This window comes from Synchiropus splendidus, chromosome 17, assembly GCF_027744825.2.
Source record: "Synchiropus splendidus isolate RoL2022-P1 chromosome 17, RoL_Sspl_1.0, whole genome shotgun sequence".
In the NCBI taxonomy this organism is placed as follows: Eukaryota; Metazoa; Chordata; class Actinopteri; order Syngnathiformes; family Callionymidae; genus Synchiropus; species Synchiropus splendidus.
In genome coordinates, this window is record NC_071350.1 from 11,829,796 (window position 1) to 11,846,291 (window position 16,496).

The window sequence follows — 16,496 nt, forward strand, 5'->3', positions numbered from 1 at the left end:
ACATCAGGCAGCTAACATCAGGCAGCTAACATCAGGCAGCCAACATCAGGCAGCTAACATCAGGCAGCTAACATCTGGCAGCCAACATCAGGCAGCTAACATCAGGCAGCTAACATCAGGCAGCCAACATCAGGCCGCAAACATCAGGCCGCCAACATCAAGCAGCTAACATCAGGCAGCTAACATCCGGCAGCCAACATCAGGCCGCAAACATCAGGCCGCCAACATCAAGCAGCTAACATCAGGCCGCTAACGTCAGGCCGCTAACATCAGGCCGCTAACATCAGGCAGCTAACATCAGGCTGCTAACATCAGGCAGCTAACATCAGGCCACTAACATCAGGCCGCTAACATCAGGCCGCTAACATCAGGCTGCTAACATCATGCCGCTAACATCAGGCAGCTAACATCAGGCCGCTAACATCAGGCCGCTAACATCAGGCAGCCAACATCAAGCAGCTAACATCAGGGCGCTAACATCAAGCAGCTAACATCAGGCAGTTAACATCAGGCAGCTAACATCAGGCCGCTAACATCAGGCTGCTAACATCAGGCAGTTAACATCAGGCAGCTAACTTAAGGCAGCTAACATCAGGCCACTAAAATCAGGCAGCTAACATCAGGCCGCTAACATCAGGCAGCTAACATCAGGCTGCTAACATCAGGCTGCTAACATCAGGCCGCTAACATCAAGCTGCTAACATCAGGCTGCTAACATCAGGCTGCTAACATCAGGCCGCTAACATCAGACCGCTAACATCAGGCAGCTAACATCAGTATAGACATACAGATCATACCAGTGGAAGCAGGTGTGAGCTATAATGTGCACTTCACAACGTCCCGTTCCCACACAGGCTGTGAAAGTGCCTGGGGCGTTTTTCAGACTTCTTGTATTTATTCGCGCTCCCCACACAAGAGTAGCTCCACGTCCCCGCGGAGCAGATTGTCCATTAAAATGTTCTTTTTAATTAGCTGCAGAAAAGTGAGCTACCGCGCTTTTGCCACTTAGAAGTTGCAGTGGCGCTGGAGAAGGAGGTGCGGTGGCCACGGACAGTTCTCCTGCAGGGTGTTGTCGGGCCACTTGGTTGGAAAACTGTCAAATTGACAAGTATGTGAGGAGAAGCCAGTTCCAGGTTACGCTGCTGCTGCTGCTCGGAGGTGCTCATTAGACCGCACCAGAACTGCGGTAGGAGGAACGATTCGCAAAATGATGCGACGTTTAATCTGTGGTGCTGAACGCGTGGTTTCAACTGTGACCATCCCGTTTGTTAAAAATGCACTGCACCAGCTGAAAGGCTCCCTCAGATCCTCTTCCTGACCTCCTTCACCACATCCCTCAACCTCATTGGTTCTTCCTCCATCCTACCTGACCTCCTGACCTCTCTACTTTGACTCTTTTCTGGCTCAACAAAACAGCATCAGCATCAATACTGAGTCAAATAACAGTCTTGTTTTAATGCAGAGCTGGGCAAAATGCGGCCCGGGGGCCATATGTGGACCCTTGCCTGTGTTTTTGCAGCCCTCATGAGGTCAGACTAAAATTATACAGCTTGGTTGTTGATGTTGTCATTTTTTAAATCCTGTTTCCTTTTTAAGCAGGTAATTTTTGTTTCTTCTTTTCGTTTATCATTTTAGTATTTTCCTCAAAATTCGTTGAAATTCAAAATATATTTTGAAATGAATTTGGTCCATAGTTTTGGTTTCTATTCAAATAACATGCATATAAAATGACTTTCCATAGGGTTCATTCCACATTTATACTTCTTAATATCCTTGCTTCCGTTGAGCCTTTTATGGGTCATTTCATCCTTTTTTTCCGTCACGTTTCCTAGTCATCGCCGCCTTTCTTTTGCCACGATGGCCCAGTTTCAGTTTAACAGTCACAGTTTATAATGTGGCCCTTTAACTGCCCACCTCTGTTTTAATGGTTCCTCCCACCAACTGTCCATCCAGGTCCATTATTTCCGTCCGTCCTCACAGCACCATTCAACTGTTTCTGTGTCGACAAATCTTTTAGCTGCTCTACCATCGCTAATAACACATGATTCTGACTTCACCTGTCTTTTGAGTTTGAGTCCAGGCGCAGACCAGTAATAACTCACAGCTGAGGACGAAGAGAGAGCTAGTGCTTTCCTGAAAATATGCCATTATGGAGTAATTCTGGCGTCTCTGATGGAAAAGTTAGAAGCCATTACATGAGTCAGTCATCCGCACGACATGTGGTCACAAAAATTAAAACTCCTGCTTCCGCCATCTTGGGGATTCATAACACATGAGACCTTGCTGGTTGGTAGTTGAACATCTCACTTTGGTTGGACGTAAACACTCGACTGAAGGACAAACAAATGACACCCACAGGTCTTTTGTCGTCCCGATCTCCATGAATCACTGAGGATGAACATGAATTTGAAGGATGGAGGGTTTATTCAAGCGCCCGGCTGTAAAACAATGGAGGAAATGATGATGCGGAAGAGTTTGTCATGCAAATGTGTCAAGCTTCATCAGTCATTTGTTTTGTTCAGTTGAGTGTTGTTCAAAGATAATAGAGGAAACAGCAGTGGATATAAAGGTGAAGAATGAGGTCAGATCCAGTGATTCATTGGATTGTGGGTATAAAAAAGTGAGACCAATAGAAGGTAAATAAATTGGTGTTAAAGAGGAACTGTTAAATTTCACATCACCATCACATCATTTGTAAAAGTCTTCTACAAAACACTTTTTGTAGAATTGTACAAAAGAAGAAAACAACCATGAACTTCATTGGTTGGTTTCCTCTTTACCTATTTCTGGTACCTCTGACTTCAACATTCCCTGACCAACGTATCTTTGTCTCCCAGCTCCTCCACATGAGCTAGACCTCTGATCCTTTCCAGTCACTCCTTAATCTCTGCTGCTACTAGCCACTCCTCGTGTCTCACTATCATGGCAGGCTCTGATCCTCTGTCACACTCCTGACCGTCACCTCCAGACATTCCACCTTGCCTGCACTCTCCTCTTTCACTTTCACGTCCGCCACCTCTTGCAACATCAACAGTTCTCTTCTGCCTCATCTTTACTCGCACTACAGATCACTATATCATCAGCAAACTCCATCGTCCATGTGGGCTCCCGCCAGCCAGTCTCACCTTGAGTCACCCCGACAACAGACCTCACCTCTGTCCTGTACTGCTGTCACATAGTTCTCTGATACTTCATCATCACTCCTTCTGTACTTCCATATCAATATCCTCAGTACAAACAATGGATTTGTGGTGTTCATTCTTGGAAGGAAACCACACTGCTGCTCACAGACGGTCTTGAATAGGGCGTCAACTTTACTGTCTGAATTCAGCCTCTTCAACTCTTAAATAAAAACAGCTGCGTAAATACACCTCATGAGAAGACCTCCGCCTGAAACTAGTGTTTCACTATGAAGGTGAAAGTGTGAATATTTGGTCTGTAGTGACAAAGGGCTGACGTTTATAGTGGCTAATCCATTTTAAATAAGCTGATTTCCAGTAGCAGATCAATACTTGAATCAATCGCAATCGATGGTTTAAAAGGAGGTTCATGTCACAGAGACAAATGGACGGGAATTGATCTGGAGATCCACATAAAATATAATGTTTCTGAGATGCTCAGCTGGAGAGTAGTGTTACATAATGCTGTTACATAACATAGCACTGATCACAGTATGTATAGAATGATGATCACATCTCCTCCTTCTGCATTAAAAAAAATCATAAAAATGAAGAACGACACTGACTATTACAATAAGAATGAAATGTGAATTTATGAAGTACAGAAATTATATGAAATAATTGTGATAAAATGAGTGCTCTTTCAATGCCCTGACTGTGACTCTTTTCATATTTTGCTGCTGCTGGTACTTAAATGTGTGACCTTGCACAGTAACTATGACTCCTCCGTGTCAGCTAGTAAATGTTAAATACATCCGACATATCAAGTTTCCAAAACAGCACTCATATTTTGAATGAAGTCACAGACAGGTTTTGGGGGTTTTTTTCACGTTCACCATGGCATTTGGTCTGAAACCCCAGCTGCTCACTGTGTGTGAATAAGTATCACAGACAAACTTGTCTGCGTCCACTCAGATGGAAACTAGTCCGCCTCTTCCCCTGCTGGCGTCTGCACGTCCGCCACAATTACACTCTCACTTCTGTCTTGCAGCCAGTGTTGATGTCGACAGGACACACCCCAATGTACACCTCCGCCGTGTCCACGCTGGTAAGAGCAAGGCCTCGCACGCGCCTCACCATCACCACCGTCATCGTCACGGCTGACCTCATTTCCCCGTCGTGTGTGGCGTGTGATGTCACTCAAAGTTTGTCGGCTGGTGCTGAGATGGCTGCCGTTTCATCCGTGTGCGCTCAGAGTTGTGATCGTATCAGTCCAACCATGCCTGGCTTTGCTTCGCCGTGTCAGTGGAGCTGGACTCACTGTGATAGATAAGAGTCCATGAGATGATCAAGCGTTGTATTGAAGCCAAATACATAGCATCTTTGATAGCGCATCCAACATACATGAGTCTCAGCTTTGGTTCAGCTTGGACGTTTACCAACAATGATGTCATGCAGCGTGAGGACAGATGTGTTCTCCAGCAGTGCAGGAAACCACCTGTAGGTGTCACTGTGGAGCCATGGAGCTGAGCTTCATAGAAGCCTCTCAGAAATAGTGACAGTAAATAATGCTAGAGAATATATATATATATTTAAAAAAAAATCTGCTAGATGACTAATATATAATCAAATATACTAAGCATACAAATGTAGCTTATGAACAGATTTGTTTAACAAAAGAAATAGATAGTTTGATTGGTTTATTCGAAAGAGAGTCATATTTAGTTGATCTTTTCTGTGAAATTAGATTTGTTCCGTTTTTTAAAGTACATTGATGTTTTCAATTATTATTATTATTATTATTATTATTATTATTATTATTATTATTATTTTAGATTGTGTAGTGTTTAATTTCCATTTCCCCCTTTTTTTTATTTTTTGAGTCATTTTTTATATAAGCAGTTTACATCTAGATTTTTTTATTTTGTATTCAATTTGTATATAATAATTATTATATTATTATTATTATTATTATTATTATTATTATTATTATTATTATTATTTTAGATTGTGTTGTGTTTAATTTCCATTTCCCCCTTTTTTAAATTTTTTGAGTCATTTTTTATAAAAGCAGTTTACATCTAGATTTTTTTATTTTGTATTCAATTTGTATATTATTATTATTATTATTATTATTATTATTATTATATGAGCTTATCTTACATCTTTTCAAATATCTTTATTATGTATGCATCTTTAGTATATAATTATCATTTTTTCATTTTTCATTTTCATTTTCTGTTGTTATGATGACTATCATATCATTTTATTTAATTAGTTAGGATTTTTATTCATTTATTTATTATCCCTGGAGGAGCACTTTTGTGTTTTTATAAGGAGATTGTTCATATCAGCACTTCTTTGAGCTCCTAGTTTTCATTACATATACACATACACATATGTGACTGTACAATATTTCCCCTAAATTAACACTTTTTTTCCAAATTCAACAGCTCTTTTCCATCTCAGTAAATCAAATTATACAGTAGCCATTGACACCGTGTGTGATAGAGCATTGTCAAAACAATTCTCCTTCCAAACGTGCACATTAATTTTAATGAATAAAGGCCAAGATTAATTTGTGGCCAAGTTCTCCAGCTATTCATGAGCATAATAACAAGGTTCAGTTTGGACGCAAAATGATTCAGGAGATGAATAATCATCCTGGCTGGTGTGAAGTAAGAGAAAATGGTTTATTAAAACTAAAGGGGATTCTTTTACAGTTCAAGCAGCAGCATGGGCCACGTTTTTAGTCAAGTAACTCCACTTGCTATTCATCATCTCTGTTGACCTTGAGTTTTCATCTGGAAAGAAACTGCAAGGTCGTGACTCAAGCGTTTCATGTGTGAGACTTTGTGCACCTTCATGAATAGTAAAATGGTCTCTGTTCAGCTCACATGCAAAAGCATGGTCTCACTCCTCCTGCTGGTGTGTGTGTGTGTGTGTGATACGTCTTTCTTTATTGCTCCAATAGCACGAGCGTTTGCCAGATCCACTGCAGGCTCCATTGATTTATGTCGAGGATTTTGTCTGGAAAACTGTGATGGTTTAGTCAAGTGAGACGAGGTTGTGGGGTTATGTACACGATTTAAGTCTGAACCGCTTCAAGTCACTGCATAATGGAATGAGATTATGGTTCTTCACAGCACTGCACCATCTCCTGCATGCATTTTATCTTCATCATGAAAACCGACCCTTTAAGTGGTGGAATCAAAGAGTTGTAAACAAACCAAATCACACCAAAGATTATTTAATAAATAGTGAATTTGAATATATATATATATATATATATTATATATAATTCTTTTTTATTTTTTTTAAAGAACGCTGCTGTGGAGCAGCAAAGGATCCCGGAGGCAGACAGATTTCTGACTGCTATTGATCCACTTCTGCATCTCAAAATCCAATCCAGTTATTGATAAAATAAACCCCTATAGGTGCTGACTCTGCATTTATCGAATGTATTTTTTTAGCGCTCCCACAAATGCTGAAGAACATACAGTAGAGTGTAAGGTGGTTATCGCTACATGAGACTTTAATATGATGAATTTTTTATCTTTGTTCTTGAATATTATCTTTATTTTTCAATCTGTGCGAGTTTATTTCAAGACCACATGTTGCCTCTTTGTACGTCTTTTGTGGGTTTGCACTCTGGTTTCCTCCCACAGTCCGAAAACATCCAGAGGATAAGAGTGTGAGTGGGTTTCTCTGCCTGTGTAGGCAAGATATATTTCTAAATTTGCTTCTAAATGAGTGTGTGCAAGGCTGTTATTGACTATTTATGTGTGTGAAGGGCATTAAAAAATCAACATTTATCTGCCATATATCTGAGGAGCGTGGGATAAGAACAGAGAAATGTCATCCTGCCCACTTCTGACAAAAATCTACAAAACAGCCAACACCCAAACGGCGTGTAGATCCACACTAGCAGTTTATGAACCCCAGAATCTAATTGTTTTCCTCCGCGTTTCCTCCAGAGGAGCCTGTTACGCAAGTCCGCTGCGCACTCATCTGGTGCGGATCTGGTTTCCATCTTCATTTTCTCCTGACTTTTCTTTAATAAATGTTTAAATATGTCCCTGCAGCTTCGGTGTAATTACTGTGCTGCAGCAGGCCAGGTCCTCCGGGAGGCAGCGGGTCGAGAGCGGGAGGAAGAGGAGAAAATGTGCACGCGAAAGGAGGAAGGGAGGAGCGGGTGGGGGCTGTTCAGGTTGAGTGGCAGAGATAGACACATTAAAAAGACCTTGTGATTGGAGGGCAGAGAAAATGAGATGGGAGACGGGGCGGATTTATCCAAAGGAACGAAAACAGAGTGATAACTGTCCTTCACCTTGTCCTTATGTTCAATCTGTAAAAGTGAGGGCTTTAATATTTTAAGATGTCTCTCCTTGTTACCGCTAAACTGCAGGTTCACTGTGCGATTCAAGTCGAATCACAGCAGATAGTTCAGTGACACCCCACTACTGAGTTACATCTGAACTGTGCGGAGCGATGGTACTTCAGTTCAGGAAAATAATGACAGGATATGTTTCACCTACAATAATGTTCAACAGTTCATCGTACATTTACCTCAAGCATCACTCAAAAATATGTTAGGTTGTTTGCCTTCAGGCTTCTTCATAGATCTTACTGGGGGTTGAGGTCAAATGAATAAAAAAAATAAAAATAATAAGCCAAGCTGATCAAATCAACACTCAATTTTTTACTTATATATATATATAAAACTTATCATTAATATTGAATATATCAAAAGCAAAAAACTGTTCTGTCATTTAATTCTATGGTGTCGAACTCAAAGCCGAGGGGCCAAATCCGGCCTCAGATATTTTTATGCGGCCTAGTGAGTAGATGCACAGTGCGCCACAATCTAGATCACTTCCTGTGTATGTCAGTATCACGGCTCTCACTATGAATGTGAAAACGTCCAAATAAGTTACGGGGGATGTGAGTTTCTGTGTCTATGTTCAAACTCTGCTCACTGAATAATGGTTTTGTTTCACCTCCAACTGTCGAAGAGTGAATTTGTCAGAAGTTAAATACTCTATTTTAGCTTAAATAACCATTCACTTAAGCTGTCATTTGAATAAAGCAACATCCTTGGGGCCACATGGAAACCTTTCTGACAGCCTAAATATGAGTTAACATTGCACACTGACAATAAACATTGTGTGGACACTGTAATTGTAAACATTGTATGTGTATAAATGTTAAAAATATTTCCATAAACATTTGATTTGTTTCAAGCAGGAAAAGGTTGCTACAATCGTCAGCAGGGAATAAAACCATTATTATTATATATATTAATAATAATATAACAATAATAATATGATAATAACAGTTAATATTATCGTGACACATATCGCAATCATGTACCGGTTTTCAACATATGAAACACTTTTTTGGCAAATAGTTTGAACTAGCTTGTGCTTATGAGAATGAGGAAAAAACGTTATTATTTGGAATTTATTTGACACATTTAAATAAATAAACATTTGCGTCTAGTCAGATAATGACTGTGCAGAATCACTGGACCTCTGTGATCAATAAGCCTATTTCACTTAAATAAAGGAACAAATCAATGCAGTAAAACCAAAGCAGCAACAATTAAACATTGCCATTTCTCTGAAGTCCATTATTCCTCCTCGCTGGCTGAACAGCAGGACTCGATCCGCTCCGGACTTTGAATGAGTCCCTCCGGAGCGGCCCAGCTATTGAGTGTCCTTTCAAGTTCAGCCAAAGTATATAATTCCTCCCACTCTCACATCGCCAGCATCGACATCATATAGTGAGACAGCTAAGTAATTGCCATCAAACTACCCCGCTCGCTCGCTCTGCAGCCGAGAGGGGAGGGGAACGCTAAGAGCGGTGAACCGTCCTCTTCCTGAGCGCAGACCACAAGCGCCCAGACCTCGGAATCACACCCAGGATTTGCTTTTTCATGCTTCCCTCATCTCTGCTCCTGTGATTTTGACAACTCAATTGAAGGACGTTGTGAATGGATCTGCCTTCTTCCAGGATTATCGATCCCTGGACGGTGCTTCACTCCGTTTTGGGCCCAGTGGGGAGACTCTTCCAACTGTGCTGGTCGTCTTTAGAAGTCTCACCTTGTCATGTTTTTATGACCCTCTTGTCGAACTGAGGTTTCATTATGTTTATGACGGTGTGGTACGCTAAAAAGATGGGCTGCCGGTTCCTCAACAATGTCCGGAAAGCCAAGAAACATCGGCACCACAGGATGGTAGGATTTGCGGTGACTTTAATTCCTGTTGAATGTGTTCTGTCTTTCCCACCTGGAATTGTTGTTGCTGTTGCTGCTTGTAGGGCAGACCAAAAAAGAGATGACTCATGAACAAACTCTTCACATTTCCATCCTTCTAACCAGAGGTTTGGCTGAGTCTGGAGTCTGCCCCTCACTATTCCACAACTAGAGGAGATAAAGTGTCAGGGCGTGCTGTATAAACTCTGCATGACACACACCAATTCATGTCCTTTTCTATTATGCATCATTGTGCTTGATGCAGTTCAGGTGCGCGAGACCTTAAACTACTGTCAGGATGAGGACACCCAGCCACAGCTGACATCATCTCCTCTCCTCTGTGTTTTGGTGTCCAATAATAGTACAGACCGTGTTAAAATCAGACAAGGTATTCTTCGCTGCGCCGCAGTAAATCCACAGGAAGAAAGATCCAGGCGTGGATGGATGGTGACGCCGCCTGTAGAGACATGGCAGGAGCTGTGTTTGCTGAGTAGTTGGTGTGAAGATATAGGAGGGGAACAGCAGCCAAGCACTGTAAATCTTAACAAGCGCTGTGTCCGGTGACAGAGAGGAGAGGCCGTGTCAGAATCCCTGCAGGGAGAGTGCCTGCATTGAGCCGAGCTTTCTGCTGGCCACGCTCATTATTTCCGTCTCCAGATAAGGACGTGCTTGACGTAACGTTCAAGAGCGCAGCTGGTTGGACAGAGGTACGCGGTGACGCTCGCCATATTCGCTGTTTTAATTGAAGGCTGGGCAGGAAATGCTGAGTTGTGGTGTTTGCAGAGGAGTTTGGGCTGGTCCCCTCGTGGGGGCTTCAGTTGAAGTAACTGGTTCATGCTGCTTCATTTGGTGCATAAGTTGTGTTCCATCATGAAGTTGTTCTGAATGAAAAGAGAAACCATTGTGTTGCTCAATTTCATTTCAGCGGTTTCGCTTTCTTTGGACCAACGTGTTAGGTTTTTGGTTACGATTCGACACAGAGTCCATCAGTTCTTTTGGAGAAAGAGCTGAGCTAAAAGCCTCTGGTCGGTTTGCGTTTGTACCGCCATCTATGACATTTGAATTGTGGCCTTCAAAACAAGAATGAATTTCCTCATCAGGGTGTCTGAACTCTCCCTGTTTAGAAGAGTGGAACCATACCCTATCTACATCTGGACAGTACCCTGGCAGTTTGCCCCAGAACTAGGGAGGAGGCCTGGAGCATACGAAGAAGACCATGTCGCCTTTGGACCTAGCGAAAGATGGGGAGGTTTCTTAGCCATGGGAAGCGCCTTTCTGCCGTGCTGTGCATACAGACGCAGAATAACCCGGAAGAAGAGGAAATGACGGATGATCAATGTTGTCATGATCTATGTACTATTCAATTATTTTCCAAATAAACTTAAAACTGAATCGGAAGGAAGAGCTAGGTTCCAAAATGTTCCTTTCCAAAAATAGTATTACTTTTGTTAAACTCCACTTTAGACCACCAAGTTCTAAAAGGCAGTGTAGGACAGTTTTATAAGGTTTCCATTGTGAGAAGTTGTGAATGGCACTAAATAAACCGCATTTATGTGAAACTGTTTTGCCACCCTGTTCTAAATATGGCGGAGCGATCCCTAAAGTCTGTGATTGAAAAACTATACACTGAGTTAAGATGACAGAAACAAGATGATTTTCTTGGCTCCATATTGGCTTGGCTGTTGTGCGCGCGTGAGATAGGCGGCAGCCTCCCACTATGCTGGCAACCTGAGCGACGCAGGAATAAACAACAGATCACTTGTGAATGTTTAAGGGAGTGTTGACACCAAGAGACTAAATTTTAAAAAGTGGAAAAACTAGCGGCATATTGGAAAGACATTACTCTCCAACATATAAGTAATACTCTTTATATATATAGATATATATACAGTGGTACCTCGGTTTTCAAACGTCTCGGACTTCGAACAAATCAGAGTTCGAACAAAAATTTAGAGATTTCATTGCTTCGGATTTCGAACGAAAATCCAGAACTCGAACACCCCCCAAAAAAGCCGGAAAAAACATAACGTGCGCGGACCGATCGGCTGACCCACAACACGCTTTGTTATTGTGTATAACGCAGCCTCTGTATGCAGACGTGTCCCGTTAGCTATATTGACTGACTGTTTTTTCTTCATATTGAGGTGTAAAACCTTTCCTGTCTCCACACTGGACCGTGGTAGAGTGTCACAGGGGAGGTGCTCGCTCTCCACACCTCCGAGGCTGGAGCGCTCACTCCAGGGTTTGATGTCCTGTTGTGGGCTGGAGCTGGGACAGGGATGAGGCGAGTCTGGGACAGAGCTAAGTTACTTGGTTTATGACTTTGTCACAGCCAAACTGCACAGAAGCGCACATTCAGAGCTGGACACGCACCGGGCACCTCTTCACTTCTGGAGAGACGTCACTCACTCGGCAACCCCTCCCACATGCAGCGGCCACACACATAGAGGAACCGCGCACCTGCAGCAGACACTCTACATTCACTCCTACAAAAGCCTGTTTTAAGGCTTGGAACGCATTATTTCTTTTTCCATTCATTGTAATGGGAAAAATCGATTCAGATTTCGAATAAAACGCTTCTCGAACGGCCGTCTGGAACGGATTGTGGTTGTGTCAGAACCGAGGTTCCACTGTGTATTTAATTTAATATTTAGCCATCATTTATTTGCATTTTTAATGAAAACATTTCTGTTAGCATCAATGAATCTCAAGTTTGAGCCTGTTTATTTCTTGTGTAGTTTGGATCCTGTGGCATGACAGTAGTCGTGCAGACCGTCAGCAGTCAGGGAAGTAAAAGCTCCTCTGAAATGAGTTCAGCCTGTTAGTTTGTGTGATGTGCGTGAGCGTAAGCGTTGTCAGGTCTGTGAAGGTCAGCCAGCTGATTTCATGCCGCTGCTGTTCTGTAAGCACTTTAGATGCGCGACGTCGCTCCCATGCTAATCAGCGGGGCGCTGAAATAAATACAGCGGTGGAGATGGAGAATGAGATGAGGTCTACAAAGAGTCCTGTTGGTTTTGCCTGCTCCATCTGAGGATGACAGAGGGAGGATGAAAGGGAAGCAGCAGAACAGTGCAAGGCTGCAGATGGGAAGCCAGAAAGCAGGGCCTTCTTTGCCCCATCATTTTGCTCCTCTGACTGACTGACTGGAATATTAAGGAGCAGTCTGTTCTTTTAGACCACAATGGATGATTTGGGATGGGATTTTTTTTTTTTTAAATGACTTTCATGGGCAGCCTGACGTTTATACTTGATCATCATCAGACTAACTGTGCGTTCTGTCTCTGTCTCCATACATCAGCCTGTGCAGCGATTGCCACCATGTGCTGTCACAGCCATGAATCACTGACGTTTGTTTTGAAGCAGCTTGAAGGCGGACGTCCTCCGTCGTTGTCCACTTACAGCATCAGCAAAACTTCGGACTGTAATTTATCCACCAGCGATGAGTTGGGAAAACAATGCATGAAATATCTCCGTGTCCATTATGGGAGGAGGGACGCAAATAGCTCTTGATCCATCAGGCGGTGACAGCCACCGATGTGATGTACGAGTGAAGAAGAGAGAGGAAGGCCTCAGGCAGTTACATTTTGAAAGATGAAAAAGTGTTGAGCGAGTGGAGGTGGTTTGAATATCTGTATATTGGGAGCTCATGAGCGACGTCTTGTGTATCATTTGTTAAGACACAGTGAGCCGATCCTGACACCAAACAAGCTGGTAACAGTTACAGCAGCACTTTATTATAGCTGTCATGGAAGGCTTGTCTCCACACTCGCCTCCTGTTGAACATGATTACATGCCGCATTAGCAGAGCAACGGAGGCCATATTCCATGTTATACTTTTCAGTCATATACTGATGCAATTCAACAGCGAAAATCCTTAGAGACGTTTCACATAAGTGTAGACTGAAATAACATTCCTTAGTTCAAAGACTGTGATGAATATTTAACATCGTGACAAAGACAGACACAGCTGTTTTTCATGACGGTGAGAACTTTAGTCATCTGGATGGAGCTGAGAGTAGCAGGTGGATTAAGTGGGCAGGAAGCCTCCTGGACACTGTGCTAGTGAGATGCTGTGGGGATGTCCACCTGGGATGAGGCCCTGGGACACACACTGGAGAGATTCAAAGTCTCCAGTTCACCTGTGAATCCCACAACATCTCCAGGAGCAAGTCTTTTGTGTGAGCTACATCTGGGCCTGCGCCTTCTAGAGGCCCTCGGCTATAAAACCTCGGATAAGGTGACGATAATAGTAGTTATGAATCCTATTTGAAAGTTTACTGCTGACTTAGTGATAGTACTTAAATAAAAAAAATAATCTAAATGAGACCTGGGTAAAGTGGGGCGCGGGGCCATATGCAGCCCGATGCCTCTATTTCTGTGGCCCGTTTGACGTCAGACTAAAACTAAAACTAATATGTCCAATTTTTTCTGCCTTTTTTTGTTCTCTCTTTTCGTCACCACCACCACTTCAGCTAAAATTTTCTTCTTTCCATTGGCCATTTTTGTGTTTTTCTTGTTCCTCAAAATACATTGAAGTAACACTGAAAATATATTTTGAAATAAATTGCCTTTTTATCTTGAACATCTAGTTCATAGTTGATTTATATTCATATCAATTGCATATAAAATGAAATATTTCAATAGGTTTCACTTTTCACTATCCTTGCTTACATTTCATCTTTTTAGGTTCATTTGTCCTTGTGACTTAAGTATATATTTTGGATATTTTCCAGCATCGTTGTCTTGCTTTTGATGATGGTCCTTCACAACCATTACAGTTTCTCATGTGGCCCTTTAGGACATTTAACTACACACCTCTGATCTAGATTGTAATTTTAATAATAACAAAGAAGGGGGCACCTCTAAGTCCGAGGCCATAGTTCTCAACCAGAAATGGGTGGATTGCTCTCACCGGGTAAGGAATGAGTCCCTGCCTCAAGTGGAGAAGTTTAAGTCTCTTGGGGTCTTGTTCTCGAGTGGGGGCCATAAGGGAGTTCAAGAATGGTTGGTGAATCGGTGCAGCAGGGTCAGGGCCTTATGACGCTGCTGCCCCTGCGACCCGGCAACGGATAAGCAGATAAAAGGCAGATGGATGGGCAAAGAAGAAGAGAATAATAATAGACAACACTCATAAGTAAGGTCATATTTTAGTGATCGAATATGCGGCACATTCAAGCACAAGTTGGAAGAACAGAAAACCATTTCAATAGTTGGTCTGGAGTACAGGGTTTGTCCACTGGGTGTCACTGGTAAACACCGATGACTAACCTCCTCACTAGGCCTCATCTGGCTTCACTGTTAGCAAGCGTGACTAACTGACATGGCCATCAGCTCTGATAGTAGAATTTGGGATGGAGTGCAAACCCGTAGCGTCTCCATCTCCTCACATCTCTCTCTCTCTGCCTGCAGGGAAACACTCCTCCAGTGGTGGTGAACACTGACACGCTCGACGGCTCTCCATACGTAAGGATTACATCTAATCTTCTCTTTATTGTATTATGATGCTTGACTCCAGCTCGTGACTAACTCCACTGGCTTCATATTTCCTCTGTATTGTCACTAATCCATTCTTCTCCCAGATTATATGGAGGCCTGCGGCACATGCCTTTAAATCTCTGCGATAACGATGATAATTGACTGGTTGGAAAACATGGAAAGGTTTAAATTAAAGGGCGCATTAAGACATTAATCCCCAAAAGCTCCTTGAAATGGCTGTAAGTTAGAGTGCTGTTAACTGAACTGTCTTGAGAGTAGTATTAAGAAAACATTTTCTGGTTTCATGACAGGAAATGACAGTTAATATCACACTGTAAATCAGAGTACTGCGCTGTTAACAAGGAAGAAATGGAAACAAATGCACTTGCCACAAGCGAAGTAAAACTGTTTGAAGGGTGACAACATGATGACTGAACAACTGGAATCTTAAAACTAAAATATTATTTGGCAGTACTGCGTCCCATCATTGCATATCTCACTGAATAACACACTGCAGCATTACTATACTGAGTTGCATTACCTTAACTCATTTGTTTGTAAATAATAACAGAATAATCCCAGAATGATCAAATGTATTTCAATAAAACTGTGAGATTTAGTTGCGTCTAGTTTTCTCTGTTCATTTTCACTCTGGTCAGCTGGTCACATGACCAGCTTCAGAAAACTCACATTTTGATATTGAAAAAACCATGACCTACAACTGAACCACTGTGATGAATGATGATTCAAATGATAAAATGTGGATTTACAGACGTTTTCAAGGTTTTATTATGCATTACACAATGAGCACCTCTTCTTCATGTCTGTGTGTCTAATCGGAAATCCACAGCTCTACTGCCATCTGCTGTCCGTTACAGCTTATTGCTGTTGGAATAGTTGGCATGAACTGCTAAAATAGAACAATCACATTTGGTTAAAAAAAAATCACAATGTGGATATTGTGATTTTTAACATTTAAAAAATAGATTCTTCTTCCCATGGGGTTGCGAGAGCAACTCATCCACCTATCGTGATCATCCTCCCTTGTCACACCTGCCCCTCACATGTCCAACATCCAGGAACCACATTGCTTGTTTTCCTCTTCTCCTTTTCCTGACAACTTTATCTCCAGTTTTCCTCGTTCGTTCATCTCCTCTTTCTATTGACAACCTCAGTGTCTTCATCTCTGCCATTTCCAACTCCCTCTTCATCGCTCTGGATGGTTGATCCCAAATGAACTTCTATTTTCTCACTTCACCGCCTCATTCACACACAGATGTAGTTGCTTCTGCTGTCTTTCTCTCCTTTACATCAGAAAACACCAAGAATCCCAGTGTGTTCTCGTATAAAGACAGTGATATTGAATTGATCTGAAAAACAAGCTCTGACACTGAGAAAAGGGTCAGGTTGGTTCCTCTGCAGCTTGACCCCCCGTGCCCACTGACCCAGAAGAAAGTGGGTCAGGACGAATGGCCCGGGGTTGATGTATAGTAGAAGGCTAATTTGTTTCATGTCTGTCAGAGGGGTCATCCATGTATTTTTGCTGGAAGGTTTTTATACCACTGTGAAAGTGATTTTAATAGCCCTTGGGTTCAGAGTCCATATTACTATATTTGTCGCAACAGTGCCTCAATATCTATTGTGAT

At 42.2% G+C, this 16,496-nt stretch overlaps 1 protein-coding gene across 8 annotated transcripts in view; it reads left to right on the forward strand.

Annotated features, from left to right (window-relative positions):
- LOC128748965 (disks large homolog 4) overlaps positions 1 to 16,496 on the forward strand; it is a 65,596-nt gene that overhangs the window by 33,868 nt on the left and 15,232 nt on the right. For 4 of the 8 annotated variants that reach the window (XM_053848098.1, XM_053848097.1, XM_053848095.1 and 1 more), the window contains exons 3-4: positions 4,171 to 4,227; positions 14,785 to 14,838. In XM_053848098.1, coding sequence (XP_053704073.1) covers positions 4,171 to 4,227; positions 14,785 to 14,838 — 111 coding nt within the window. Of the gene's footprint in view, positions 1 to 4,170; positions 4,228 to 7,337; positions 9,358 to 14,784; positions 14,839 to 16,496 lie in introns of those variants that run through there. The other 4 variants (XM_053848099.1, XM_053848096.1, XM_053848101.1 and 1 more) reach the window with 3 other exon arrangements.